This window comes from Anser brachyrhynchus (genome assembly GCF_964034855.1).
Source record: "Anser brachyrhynchus genome assembly, chromosome: 17".
In the NCBI taxonomy this organism is placed as follows: domain Eukaryota; kingdom Metazoa; phylum Chordata; class Aves; order Anseriformes; family Anatidae; genus Anser; species Anser brachyrhynchus.
Window position 1 is genome coordinate 5415851 of NC_137710.1, and position 16008 is coordinate 5431858.

At 36.8% G+C, this 16008-nt stretch overlaps 1 protein-coding gene across 10 annotated transcripts in view; it reads right to left on the reverse strand.

Moving 5' to 3' along the window:
* The window catches only part of TMEM132D (transmembrane protein 132D), a 288698-nt gene that overhangs the window by 207691 nt on the left and 64999 nt on the right, over positions 1-16008 (reverse strand). Inside the window, exon 1 of one of the 10 annotated variants that reach the window (XM_080559652.1) lies at positions 372-1193. The exons of the other annotated variants lie outside the window; for them this stretch is intronic. Within the exon in view, the coding sequence (XP_080415778.1) occupies positions 372-387 (16 nt within the window). The 5' untranslated portion in view covers positions 388-1193. Of the gene's footprint in view, positions 1-371; positions 1194-16008 lie in introns of those variants that run through there. 10 annotated transcript variants of the gene reach the window in all.

The following is a 16008-nucleotide window of genomic DNA, read 5'->3' on the forward strand; positions in this document are numbered from 1 at the left end:
TTTATTCCAAGGAAGCCAAGAGTGAAACCACAAACTCAGTAGAGCTTACTTGGCATAAGGAAAGATCAAAAGATCAAAGTCAAACAAGGAAAATGGTAGAGATGGTAGTGCTCATGATTATACTCATATAATATTACTCCTTGTCTTACACTATCTTTATAATTTATGTTCTGATTTAAGTGCAACTCTACACAGTAAAATTTCTCTAGGACTGTCCACCAGTTGGATCTCTGCATCTCATAAGGTAAGAAATTTTAGCTCAGTCAAATCAACTTTTTTTTTTTTAATCTCAAACTTTAAACTACAGCCAAATAGTCGAGATCCAGAAACAACTCCCCTTTGCTTTAACCTTAGCTAGGATGGTCTCTTACCATTAGTATTCTGCATTCACAAGAAGTCAGTGAACTAAAAGGAAATAATCTCTGAAGACAAAGAAAGTAATCAAAGCTACAAACCGTAGGGGCTTTGTCTCTTGACCAAAATACAGCCCAATTCACATCATCTCTTCTAGTACTTAACGATTTGCAGTCTTTTATAGCAGATCAATTAGCTGGTCATTGTACCATGGTGAAATTAAGTTTAAGTAAAGTTGTTATCCTGTGTTCATTAGCCTATATGAAAGCTTTGGTCTTTTCCCAACTCCCAGTGGGTAGGTATTAGTAGCATGAATGACTGACCAAAGACAGATGGTAACTTTTAAAAAGTGTTTCTTCTGTGCCAATATTTCAACTGTTGAAGTAGCATGTTTCCATATCGATGATAAAGCCAAACAATATTTTTATAATTAAATGAAAATACAATACAAATCGAGCTATATATTTCTATACCCCAAAGAAAACTCTGTACTAATGGAAAAAATAAAAGAATAGTAAATTTCTATTTACATCCCTCACAGCTAAAGGTCACATATATCCTACTCAAATACATGACAGAGGAATGATCCTATCCAGCAGAAGAACACCTAGTAATGTATAACACCCTTTTCTGTCTGTAATTAAAATAGAAATGCAAACTAAAAAAAGCTAAATATACCACCATTAGGTGAAAGAATAATAAATGAATAATAAATGTCATCTTTATATTATCTTAATCTTCCTTTGAAAATATTTTATTGCTTTATTTCACACACACCAAAAAAATATCAGATGGCCATTGGAATTTCTTTCTTGACAACGTTCCTTTCCTGATCAAGGTGTGAGCATTAACTTGTAACTACTCCCATTCATATGAATAATGTCCATGTTAAAGTTTCAGCTGCGATATAACTACTAATTTGAATTACTGTCTAAAACAGTAGATTCAGCACTTCTCATTTACGTGCTTACCTAAAGAGGAGGCTGCCACACAATATGACTTTGGATTGTACAGCAGTTTGCTCATACAGAAACTATGCATTGAGTAGATTTTACTCAGGAGGTTTCTGTAGCTTGAGATTTGAACATTCAACACAGCAGAAGAATTTCATTTTCTGGGGCATGGTTTCTCACTGACACAGGGGCTCTTATAGGAGAATTTACAGTGTCCATTATCTTCTAAAACAGGAAGCAATGAGAAATGACCATGCAAAAGGCATTATAAAAGACTTCACTTAATCTGAGATTTGTGGGAGTAGGGCTCCAGTTTAAACATCAAAAGCTAAATTCAAAGTCCAACTGAAATAGGATCTGCAGGATGATAGTGTGTAACTCCAGGAGCTGCCCTGCCCATTTAGACAAATCATGACTAGAATTCTTACACAGTCATTACATGGCACCATTTATCTTGCTTAGTGTCTCAGAGTAACGGAGAGGATGCAGATATTGACAGACTATAGAAGATTCATTACCTTGGCCACTGAGGAGGAGAGTAAAGAACAAACACAACACTTTTCAACTCGCTTTGACAGAATGGCAAGGGAATAAGTAAAACATGGTCAATACACTCCTGGGAATACATGAGTGTCGGTTTACTACAAAGTAAGCAGCACACTTTTTGCCTTAGGCTGGAAAAGCAGCTCTTAATTGGAATCAGACTGTGCCCACCACACTCACAAAGTAGTTCTATACTTTGTGAGTAGGTCAAACAAATGTCAGGCAGGCCACTTGAGAAGTAAGGTACCAGTCTGTTCTGATCTCCTCATAGTGCAGTGATATTTTCATCTCTTTTGGGCATTAAGAACCTTTCAACTTTGCACATGTGGATGAAGTGTGCTAGACTGATGAGAGTCCTCTCTTTACCCCCGAGAGCCTACATGTCACAGGCAATCAATGTTAAATTCCCCACGTCAAGCTCAGCAGTGGGCTTCACCTGCAGAATAGGAGCATGAGACAGAGCTGTCTCATACATCTCTCAGGGGTCTTCACCTATCATCAGCAATGCACCTATTTCTAAACACTTCAAAGCTGTTACATACTGTTTTATGATAGGAAGACTCAAAGTTGTAAACTGTACAGAAAATCAAGATAATCTCTGCATAAAGGAAATACGATCTAAATGAGTTGTGACTTCATAATGTTGAGGCACAAATTACTAAATAGTAGCAAGATATGAGATTGGTGAATTTCATAGGATTAAAGTCATATGGTAGAATTCAGGCCAAAAGTGAAATGTTAGCTCCATTTTATATTTTTGTCACCAGGGAGTGAACATGGAAAACCATAACCAGACACTGGGAGATCCTGTTCAGATGTATAAAGGTTGTCATCTGTAACTTAAGGATACCTGAGAAGAATTAAAGGGAGGACTGGGAGGTCCTGACAGGAAGGACCCAAGAAACAACATAATGAGGAAAAAGCTTTCTCTGAGGTCTCTTTGCCTCTCATTATAGTTAATAATAAATGGACACCAAAAGGAAATTGACACCTTAGGATAAGACATGATGTGCATAAACTGTATTAATTAGCACACACTGGAAGTATATAAAACATTTACAAGTACATACATTCACTGAACCAAGGGAAAAACCTAGAGTTAGAAAGGAGTAATTAAACCCAAAAGCTAACCTGGTTTCTGAACCTCATAGATGGAAGCACCCTTGCAACAGTAGATTCAGACTTCAAAATGATCAGCTGCAGTTTGCTTTAATGATCCACAAAGTAAAGAAGCTCCCCAATGCTGGTAAATGCCATCCTGGGTGGAGATACTCACTCTGACTGCTTGAAACAGGACAAATTACTCCGTTAGCTGTGTAGAGAGCGCTCTGGAAGTTTGAGTCCCTGTCACAGATTCTGCTGTTGCTAGCACTCTACCGTGGAAACCAAGGCTAATTAACAAAGAAAGCAAAGCTGGAGCATATTTAAGGGTGCACAGGTAGATAAATATACCTTCTACATGCTGGAAAAATTCAAGAGATTAAAAGGATAAAACCCACCATAAACCAGCATGCAGTGGCAATCTGTCAAAGGTGCTCTGACTTCATTATCACCTCCAAAGTACAGTTCTCCCATTGTGCTTCAGCCATGAGCATAGCACAGGAAGATTTTAAAGCAGGTAACATAAAGCAGTTTTTTTTTTTTTTTTTTGGCAAAGATCCACAGATTTATGCTCTGAACAATCTTGTATGTTATATTTAGTTTCACTGTACCATTCTGATTTTAACAATACCATGGATAATAAATGAATATGTTTCACAACTTGGTAAAATAACCAAAATGCCAGCATCCACCTAATGAGCCTTATAATTGAGTTATAATGAATTTTATGTACTGCATTGTAACTTGAATGGTGCAAGAGTTGCTAGGAAGATATTTAAGAGGGAACAGTTTCTAACATCTCCATTTTCAAAAAGAGGGATGGATAAAATTCTTCTCATTTACTCAAACACTTGTTAATCCCAACACCATTCAATTTAAGCTAATGAGATTACTCATGTGAGTAAATCTTTTACAGAAGAAAGGCTGCAGAAATAGACCCTGAAAGGTAAATGGGATGGTCAGAAAGATTTTCTTTTTGCACTAACTGGCTAAAACTGTGTAAAGCAATTCTATGAGGGGGTAGATTTTACTATAACATGACAAGAACACCTGGGAGTTCTGAAAATAATAATATTCACATTTAAAAATATTTTCCACTGATCAGGAATGAGGAAAAAAAGCAGAAAAGTAAAGTCTCTGTTTTATTTTTGCTTTGTCTTTATTTGACAAACATTACCTCATTTGGATTTCTATTGGAAAAACAATTAAAAACAAAATTATGTCCACAAAATCAAGAAAATACTTTTATATCCCCTAACTTGCTGACAAACTTTTAAAAAGAAACTGCTTTAATATTCTGAAATACATTTAATGACAATAATAAATGGTGGGAGGGCTCTATATTTACTTATGCAAAAGCAAAAAAAAAAATATTCAATGTTTTGTCCAAGAGGTACCTATAAACAATTTCCAAAAGGGTATAAACTTATATAGAGAAACCCAAGCCTGGCAGATGTTTGCCTAGATTTCACAGCACATTCCTACATGTATAGTTTTCTACATGTTAGGTTTGGTCAAATTATTTTTTTGATTTAGACTGCAGACCACTAGATTGCCACATACAACCCCCAATTCAGGGGAACCAAAAAAAAAAAAAGCCACTAAGGAAGATCACTCACGTCATGGTTTGCTTGTTCATGCAAGTCAGGATTTGAGGATTCTAATAAGATTTTGTCATTTTGAACTTTCTGTTCTTTTATTTAAAGTGGATGGCTACAAAAGTTGAACAGAAACCAGTGATTTCACTTTATAGGAGAATGTGTCAATATTTTAGCTGGGTCTACTATACTATGGGAATTTCATATTATCAAATGATTTCAAAGAAAAGCTGGATGAAACTCAATTTTATGCAACCATGTATGACTTTGGTACATTCAATCAAAAAATGCAGTCTGATCCAAATCTCCACACAGCCCATTAGAAAGAGTTCCAAAAGATTTTATCATCTCCAGATCAGCTTCTTTGTCTAGATTTTGTTCCATGACACGAGCTAAGACAACTAATTGTCACATGAGTACTCTGTCTATTCAGTGCTTCAGTGGAGAAGCTCCATGATGCCAAAGTCTGGCATCAGTAAGAAAGATGATTCTGCTGATCCAGGGTAAGAGAGTCAAAACCAGTAACTGTCACGACAGGCATACTCCGAGCTCTGTGGGGATTGCATCTGAAAGAAAGGCGCTGTGTTTCTGCTGCCTAAGGAATGAGTTGTGCCTTATTGCTGGGACTCTCATTTTGTACCAGCAAAATATTCAAATACTAGGATCAGGTAATTGAGTGACTTACAGATAACTCAACTTTCCTAGTACACGTACTAAATTAAAATCAAAATCTTCCCACCGACGGTATTTTTTATGTTACCAAGTTCCATTCCTGCATTTTATGAATAGAATACAATTGGCTTTACTCAGCTCTCCTATCTTATACAAGCCTGATGCTCGTACAACCTGGCAGCTTTTTATCTCAATCATATAAATGTCTTAATACTCTGCATTGATCAGGAATCAACACGGTTGCCGACACATGGATAAAAAGCACCTGGAGAATTTGTTGGTTGTTATTTCAAGCTGTTTATTATTCCCTGAGGACTCATATGAACACTCAGAACTATCATGCCTGCATTAATACTGCTCTCCTACACCTCTGGGTACAGTAACACTGTGCATTAAAGATGCTTTAGAAAATTGTTTGTGAGTTGATATTGCAGTGGGATTACTTTGTATGGTCTACAGCTTTGCACTAAATAAATACTGGAAAACTGCATGCTGTGAAGTAGGCAGTTTGAACTCCTCAGTCTGGCCTTTGGACCACAATTAAGAATAAAAATAAGGCATTGATATGTACCGAGTTATATTTTAAATCTTGGATTTGGCAGCCTTGTGATTAACAAAGGCTTAAGGAACATTAGTAATTCTGTGCTTACAGGCTAACATTGGAGAACAGTGGCCCAAAGGCTAGTGAAGAAGCATTTTGCAAGCTGTTCTTCTTGCTTATATGGAGGTAGAGATAACCCATGATTATGTCTATGGTGCACTATGACAGAGAATTATGACAAATGCCACCACAAAGATAGAGACCAAAATGAGATACAAGCATCTGGGGAAGTGGGAGGGAGAGCATCCAAAAACTCCTTGCTGGACTACCTCCATTACAGTGGGAGACCATTGGCCGCTGTTGTACAAATAGCTAAGTCATGCAATTGAACAAAGCCTATTAAATGGAACAGATTGTGCTTCTATTAGGGAATATGGGAGCAAAGGTGGGAGCAAGAACAAATCAACATGTCCAAATCCTTACATCCAAGTCAATCCTAATTCCATTATTGCCACTGAAAATAATTTCAAACTGAGATCTGGCTGTAAGGAAAATCTATTGCATTTGTTTTTCAAGCCACATATCAAGACAATTCAGTAAGGTCACAAAGCAAGTTACGTTCTGAATAAAAATACTGAGTACTACAAGGTACCTTAGAACACAGTTCTAGTTCAACTGGAGCAAAAAGAGAACTGACATTGCAAGTTTAGTTTTCTATTAAACTCTAATGCTACGAGATCTTTCTGTGTCATCATTTTCTAATCAACCACTTCTGTAGCACAATCACAAGATTTGGGGATTCCTCCAACATTAATGTTCTTAAGTTGCTTGCCTCTGGAAACCACAAAGACACCTTCCATGATCTATAAGGACACAAGTCTGCTATGGCAACAAGTCATTGAGACTTGTCATTCCTGAGTCCAAACATAAAAAATACTGAATTAATTACATGACTTCTAAAAAGAATCTAATTACAAGATGCCTAAGCCTAAGGGATGAGGCTAAGATAGCCTTTCACATCTTTTCTTGGGAATTTTAAGCTTTTTTCTCAGAAACATTAAAATTCATCCAAATAGGGTAAAATAAATAAATCACAAAAAAAAAAAGAAAAGAAAAAAAAACTTAAATTGTTTAATGCATACGGATTTTCTGGAATCTTCAAAAGTAATTATCATAATTATTATTGATAACACTTAAATAATTAAGTGCATTTGGGAGCACATCAAATGCCTCCTGTACTTGGAATCAAATCAAATGGAACTCATAAAAAGCTATATATCTGAAATTGAACTTATTTATTTCCAGTTCTAGCTAATGTCACATACTCTATGATACAATTACATAACATTATATGCAAACCACACAGCTGCAGTCTATAAATTATGACTGTCAAAAGCCAGGAAAAAGATTCAGTTGGAGGTAAGAGTTTTGTATTGTCAGCTTTTGTTCATGACACAAAATATCTTACTTTATTCACCTCAGAACTGTATAGTCTCATCCACTCCAGTTCCTCCAAGAAAATGACAACCAAAAACATCTTTTATGATCCTTCTCAAGCAATATACTTTTTAGTTACTCCTGTTCCTTTTGAGTGACTCTCTGTTAGTTCTTTCCAAGAAACTTTCTAGAGTTTTAAGTAATTAATTTAGTGAAGTCCCAATTCAGTTTAATTTGCAAATGTCCTGTTTATTAACATTGGATTTTATTGACTGCACTTTTGGAAATATCCTGGAAAAAAAAATTAAAATCCTCAAAATATGGTGTCCTCAATGTAATTTAATTGAAATCTAAAGCCTAACTAAAGACAACAGCAATTTGTTGTTTTGTAATGCACCCTCCCATTGTGAGATGCATACTTACTGTGAACAAAGCACATATAGAGAATTCCCTGGATGGACAAAATGCTTTAGAAAAATTGAGCAAAATATTTCTTTCTAAAGAATTTGTCTCTTTTGTCTTGGGGAGCAATTTTCAATAGTGATTAACTGAAGCTGTAAAACTCAAAACTGATTTTACATTCCAAACCCCGAATCTTTCATTTAAAGTTTTTTAAGTGCTCAGATAAGAATTTTTTAGTATAACCCATTATAATGGATTGCTTATTAGTTTCTATATCCATCCATGCTCCATATTACATTATATATGCATGAATCCACATAGCAACTAGACGCTATCCACATGTCTATCTAGCCTATTATTAATCACATAAAAGGGGAAATTAAAATAATTTGCCAGATATTATTAAAATGTCCAAGTCATTTTATCACCTAGCAAAGAATATAGAAGGTACTATGTGGTTAATAAACAATAGAAGTAAAATTACTGCTTCAGGTATGGAAACGTAGTTCCAAGCCTTTGGAGAATTAGTTGGCCAATAAAACTGCTGGAGAACTGAATATTAAGGATCACATGCAGCATTTCTTCTATACCTTATCTGGACAGGTTCATTAACAAGAAAACTCAATACCTTGAGCAAGCTCTTGGAATAAAGAACGTAAAAATAATCTGGTGCGACAGTGTTACTTTGCCCTGTTACAATACCTAACATTAAAGCATTTTAAAGAACTTTGCAATACCTGTTAGCTCTTTGAAGCAATCAAGTATCAGATCCAGTTTTAAGATCTGGTGACAAAGCAGGCAACTGTCTTCTAAATCAGGTATAAAGCACATCGGTTCCTGGAGCTTATACCAGATCCATGTCTAGTGTTAGGGTCAAATCTTACTTGACTTTTATGACACAGACTGTTTCCTATTTCCAAAGAAACTCTTCTCTGACCATCAAGCCATTTGCCCTGGAGGTAAGCCTAGATGATGGAAAAGTTTTCTGCATAGGTACATGAAAAAGTGATTTTATATTAGCTTTCAATCACTGGCCACAGATTACATTTTTTAAATCTTTAGTGTGACTGTTTCATAACAGATTTCCAATTCCCATTCTCTGTTGGATATTTTACTGTAATTACCTGTAATATACATCACATTCACATCGTTAGATTTCAGTATACTAGTTGAAAGAGTCCACAGCAAGACACAAATTAGCTTCATCTGTCTGCAGGACCTACTATAGACAAAGCTGCAAAATATCAGCAGTTTCAACCTTAGTACAGATAGACAGTAGACGCTATGCATACAGAGTGTGCTCCAGAAATCCAAATTGGAAAGATGTATCAAAACATGAATGAAAAATATGCACATAAATGAAAAGAATCTTTCCTTCTACCCTTCAATAAAAGAAGATATTTCTGCAGTTTTCTATAGCGTTAAAGAGCTAAAGTTACAGCAGGTTTAGTAATAAACTAAATGGAAAAACTCTGGAAACTGAAGGCATGGTCTCCAAAAATTATAAACAAAAACATGCTGCAAGATGACCCTTAAGTTGCACATATATTTGTACCAGTAGCAACACAAAAAAGTAAATATCTGAGGTGTGCTTCCCCCCTACTTCCCCCAGTTATTTGCACAGGATGAAATTAAATATTAAGTAATCAGTTAAAGGAGATCAAATTAGCCTGTTTGTCTTAACATTCAGATAGATCATAGCCCTTTTGCACTCCCATAATTTTTTCATAATTTCCCTCAAAAATGTCTTCCATAACTTTCCATATGTGGTGAGACTGGAGAGGGACAATCCTGCTGCTCACAGATCTCACACATAAATCTAGGATGAAAAGACCATTCGCCAGAACTCCCACCTTTCTTCCAATTCCTATACAAAATCTCCCTTTGTTTTTTTCATCAATAGTCCTATATTATCCCTCTACTACATGTAACAGTGCCGTGTTTCATTTCACCTGCAACTTCCTAATGGTAGCAGACATGCCTCATCTATGTTTGCAAGGCATAAATTAAACAGTATTGTATTGCTAAGAACTGATATTTTCCCAGCAGCGCACAAGCTCAGGTACAGCATTCTATTTTAGAAAGGTCCTGTTATTTTGCCTGAATCCAGTGGTTTGACTCAAGGGCAAATATGCTGGAAAACTAGTCCAAATAAGCAATTGTTTCGGTCAAAATGAAATCCCACTTTTGGGGATGGGATGGCACTTATGCCCACACGACACAAAAATATCTATGCAGGTCCGTGGGGGTGGCCATGGCTGGCTGCCAGCCGCCCACCCAGACACTCACTCCCCCTACTCCTCAGGACAGGAAGAAAATCAGATGAAAAAGCTTGTGTGTTGAGATAAAGACGGGGGTCACTTACCAACTATCATCACAGGCAAAACAGGCTCAACTTGGGGAAAACCGATTTATTTTTTTGCCAATCAAAATAGTTTTTGGATAGTGACAAACAGACAAATTTAAACAACACCTTCCTCCTCCACCCACACTGGTTTTCCAGGCTCAACTTCACACCTTTGTTCCTGACCCCTCCACCTCCACCTCCACCCCAGAAAAACCAGGCTGGAACCAGCTGTGTGCAGCATGGGGCAGCCCCAGCCTCACCTCACGGGGACCCTGCAGCCCTCAGACACAAAAATCCAATACAGACACAATGTTATTTTTATGACCTTACATTATTCTTGTCCATACAGCACTACTCAGAGCCTATACTCAAGCTGTGTGTCCATACTGTTTCTCTGGAGCATTCTCAAAACAGTGCTATAGGATTCACCAGCTACCTACAAGAATGTGGCATGCTATTATATGGAGATGTCTATATTTAAAATCCTAGCCAAGGTTAATTGTTTTCACACATCTTGCTTACAGACAGTGAAAGTAGAAGTAAACATAGAAGTCTAAGTATTATGGAAGAGAAAGCATACCCTGCAAGATGAACTATTTTTCTAATTTATGGAGATTGTGATCTCTTCCTTCAGAAGTTATGAAGCATTAAATAAACCCCTTACATCCGCACATCCTCAGCATTCAGTCTTTTAGCAAGGACACCTTCTAAAGTGAATATGCAAGGCACACTGCCATCAACACTAGTAGTCAGAAAGAAATGGGTTTATAAGTGTCTCCAGCACAGGATTTGTTAACAAAATGAACATTTGGCTTAGAAGAGCTCACCCAGGATTTCAACACACTTGGGAGTCTGGCTGCGTTACCAAGACCTCCTTTAGACTAGACATTCACCTAGCATAACTTCACTGAAATACCTGAAAATTACCAGTCCAACTGGGCTCATCCAACCTTTGCCTCTCCTTTAACTCAAAATTTCACTGGAAAAGATTCCAGCTATTAGATCGATGCAGTGGTGGCAGACACCTGGCAAAATGAAAGCCTTCAGCTGGACTTCAAAAGTTTCCAAATTCTCCTCACAGATTTCAAAATCATAAACTGAATACTGTCAGTTCATACAAGCAAGTTCCTATGTTTCTACTCTGTCTTCCCCTTCATAACCTCAGACATCATACAGACATCTAGCACTTAATCTTGATGACCAAGAGAAAAGTTTTGCAAGAGAAAAGTTTTAGAGCCAAGTTAATATAATTAACTTACCTTTCCCATATTTTCTTCCAAAAAACTAATCAATCATACCACCGTTGCTGTATTCACAGCTATATATCAAAGGAAAACAAAACTCGTAATTAACATCTCTGTTGGGCCTCTATGTACTACTTCAATACTGCATTTTACACTTGGCCTTAATATCTTGAAAAGAAAATATAGATTTGTAGTGAAGTTTATTCCATAGTAGCTATGTATTAGAATAACATGCACTGAAGGAGACTAGGTAAATTGCCTTAATGCTTTAGATTAAATAAGAGAAACAAAACAAAACAACATGGCAGGCCCTGGAATAGCTTTTTCATCTTAGAGATTACTTCTCCAACTATGCTTTCCTATGGAGAAAGACGTGAGAAAGACGTGCTTTTCAGACAAAGATATTTAAAAGCAAAATATGTTAATTGCAAAAACGTTGTACAGCTCTCTAATCAGCCATCCACTAGCTCTGGTTCAAGGATTCTTTTCCCAGGAGAGAAAAATAAGAGCTGGAGTTAGAAGAAAAATACAGTTTCATCATTCTTTAATAACCTGGAAATAAATAAGTGCCAAGAGAATATGTTTTTTTCCTCCACATTTTGTCACAATACACTTTTGCATTGTTAGAATGCCTTAAAAGTACAACTGAAATAGAGAAATGAGACTGATATAAAGAAATGAGACTGATATGAAAGCTTCAGTGAATGAAGCTGAGTGACCAAAACACACTGCACCTGTAGACTGCATAAAAAAGGCCTTTTTCGGAAACAGGCTGGCATCTCACAGAAAATTTGCAGAGGGAGGGAAGGAGATACCCATGTTTATGCAAGATCTATATGAAATATGCAGTATATAAGTCTTCTTGATTCTCCCGTAGCTTACTTGCGTGTTGTGCAGCTGTTATTCTTATCTGCAGAGACATAGGAATGATCTAAATGCAGATAACGATCCAATTCAGGGAAGCTACAGACAGTAAGGTATTAGGGCCAAGTCCCCAGCATAGCTCCAGAGATTTTATTGACTTTAACAGCAGTAGAGCATTCTGCAGAAACTGAGGGACACTAGTAGGTGACCCCAAGAAGGAAAGACATACTTTGAGTAAATATATGTACTGTCTGTAATTTCAAGTTTTCAGATATCTTTCACAATGTTACTTGCCTATACAGACCAGAAATGAAGTCAATAACTAAACTGCATAATCTGACCCTGTGTTCTTATAACACATATATATATAACTTCTTATAACATTTGAGGATGCTGAAGGCATTATAATAAATTATTGTTCCCCTAACAAACTCGAAGACAGATAAACAAGAAGTCAAACTGAGAACAAAGATTTTCATTGCCCTTTTTGAATTCCTTGTACCACCCAAACCAGCAATGAAAAAAAAAACAAGAACAGTTGCAGCTCTAATGTTTCAGTCTGCTCTTACAGGTTTAAGAGTTAATACATCTCATAGCTATAGTCTAAGTCTGTTTTTCTCTTGTCTCACAAAAAACGAATTGCAATAACTTGCACAGAAATATTAAGGATTTCTTTTTATTTGCCTTCAGATATAAACCTTAAAGACTCAAATATGTTCAGAGTTTCCTCCATAACCACAGAAACGTGAAGTTTTGTTTTTTTAATAAATGAAAGTGGGATTCATACCTAAATCCATAATTTCTGAAAAGCACCAAATACCATGAGACTGCTGATTCTACCATTGCAATCCTTCACATGCAGAATATAACCATACTTTTAATCTTACCTATCAGTGTTACTACACAACACTTTTCAGTAGGATATTCATGATTGCCTTTGGTAAAACGGGAAGAAATGCTGTGTTCATGCATGAATGATCACAGCTGTTAGATGGAATTTTCTGTTAAAAAGCAAAATATGCATGGTATACAGATAGACAGCCTGTAGAGGGAGAAAACCTGGATCTGTTTTGCAGGGATTCCACAACCCAAACAACATTGCACAGGAGAGGAAACATGTTCAGGGCAACCACCTTGGAAGGCCTCTGAGGTAAAAAAAAAAAAGTCTGGAGAAAAATTTCAAAGTGGGAGTAAGATGAACGGTCAGAGGGAGACATGCTTCGCAGCTTTACAGAGAAACAAAAGGAAACGAGAGAAGTGATTTGGAGCCACACTGTCTCCATCTCACTAATACCCCATTCCACCAGATGCAGTAAACTCAAATTAATGGTTTCAGCACATTCTGTAGCAGCTTTCCAATGGATTAAGTTTCATAGGTCTTGGTACCTACATCAGCTAGAGGAAAGCCAGTTTAAGTTTATCTACTCATGCTGCAATCACACTTCTATTTGTAGCTTCAGTGCATCAGAAATTGAACAAAAACCACATGTAGCAATGACAGTGAAGACTGAAGTATTCTGTATAGATCAGTGAAAGGAGTACTACCTTCTAATATATTATGAATACTTTTTCTTATTTGTTTGGTGGCTTTTGTTTGTTTGTTTTCTCATAATCCTCTTCCTAATAGGTCTGGATCTGCAGACAAGAATCAGTGACAAGTTTCTTACACACCTCCATACACAAGTGGAAACAGAAAATATCACTCTTAAGGATAAAACGTGCTTACTACAACCCCTACATGATTTAAAGGCAATCTTCGTGAAGAAATGTGCCATGTATTTGCTTATATTAATGTAAATAACTTGCTAACTAATTATAAATATATGATAATTTATTCTAAATGAAATGAAGTCTGCCCTAAAGACAGACTCTGCAAATGAAAGCTTCTGCTCACACAAGTTTAGAACACGTGCATTAACAACTACATATCTTTGCTGCAGTGAAAGTGATTGCACAAGTGATACATTAAGGCAGATCAGGATGGAAGAATGCAGAGTAACACAAGAGTATCTAAAATGTTGTGCAAGCCATAAATTCTGCCACTGTTTCACAGTCTAGAAACGCAAGACATACTTATTTCTCCCTCTCAAACACTTTCCTACTTACAGTGACAAGTTCTTTAAAAGCTTTATACCTTCAAAGATTCACACAGTGCATGAGGTCAGTCCTCTTTCCTTTCTCATGGCAGTGAGGACTCCATGAGAGGATGGGTGGCCATGACTAGCCATGGTCCTCCTCGCAGTTAAAAATTGTTTCTCACCTCACAGGACCAGGAACTAAAACATATGCTCTTGTTCTTCTTTGGTCTCATCTTCCTCCTGTTAGTTATGAAAGTATTTATAGTTCCACTGAGACACAGTCCTCACTGTGTATTCCTTTTGGAAAGGCCAGGGAACATTAAATTCCACTTAACATATCTAATGCTCTAGCCCACACAAAGTGAAGACTAAGTTCAGAAAAATGTCAAAACCCATCAGTAACAATTAAGTCTCCATTTTTGCCATAGACTCTGATGGTTATCATTAGGTTTTGTGGTGTTTCTGTAATGTCCGTTGTCCATCACATTACATTTGCAGTTTACTACTTGCTTGGATCAAGGTCTTAATCTGGCAAAGCTCTGTCCTGCTCCCACCGAAGTCAGATCTTCAACGGAAACAGAAGCAAATATGTTCACCCACAAGCTTTCAGGACCTTGGACAGAGTCTGATCGTTTTCTTGTGCCCTACTCACGTCCCCTCCAACTTAAATGGTTGAAATGCATATCTGAATGAGAAAGATAATCATCTACAATTCTTCAGAGGTTTATATCATCGATGCATAGATTTAATCCTGTCTCTTGGTCAGGCTCTATTGCAGGTTCAGCAGGAGAGCAGGCCTTTAATAACCAAACTCACAAGATTCTCAGAGAAGAATTGTCTCCTTACTTCGTGTAATTAATTCCTTGACTGCTACAGAAGGATACTGAAGGAGTGAAAATGCACTCTCTAACTATAATGATTATGCTAATCTAGCCAAGAGAAAAGATACTTTGTGTATTAATCAAACTCCTGAGCTCGAGTTCTCATTGTTCTTGGGCTAAGTGATCAATATAGAGACACTGACTTACCACAAGTACAGAAAGACTCTACGAAGGTTTTACATTTCTCTTGTGCATGTGAAGGAAATGCAACTAATGAAAGGTTCATCATGTAAGTTCAAAGGAGCATTTTAGGGAAAAATTGCATCATCAGAAGGTACAAAGTAGGCAGTATAATTTAAATTAAACCTCCGCTCCCAATAGAGTATACAAAAGCACTAGACATGGATCACCTGTCTGGGCAAAGTTCTTTCTCGTCTAGTAAAGTGCATTTGAACACCATTTCTATAAACAAAGATACATATTCCATTTCTCCTGTCTACCATAACTTGTATTTTGAGAATCCCAGAGTTATTACTGTACGCCCTGACAGGAACACACAGCAAAGTCTTTGTGCTCACCAGGCATTAAATATAGTACTAATCACATAGGTATGATGTGTGACAGGGTGTGTGACAACACATTCTGTGTTGTCATTTTGGGCTACTCGAGCATTTCTGCTGTAAGCCATCTTCTCTGGCTAGTCTTATGGAACCAGATGACTTCACTAAGCAGTTCAAATCTAAAGTTATTAAGAATCCACAGTTGCCAATCCAGTTGGCCTTTTTAGATGCACAAACATAAGAAGGAAATGCAAAAATAAAATAAAATAAATTAAAAATTAAAAGACAAGGACCAGCTGGCAAAATCCTACTTCTAAAGCATAATGCTTGATTTGGCTTGAAACATTTTTATCTTGGTAAAATTAATTTCAAATGCCAGAATCCCAACATAGCTTCTGAATACCATTTCTTAGATTATTTAAGTTACCCCATGGATTTCTGCTACAGAAGGCTTTACTTAGCACTCTGTTTCCAACAGGCTGTTGCCAGAAAA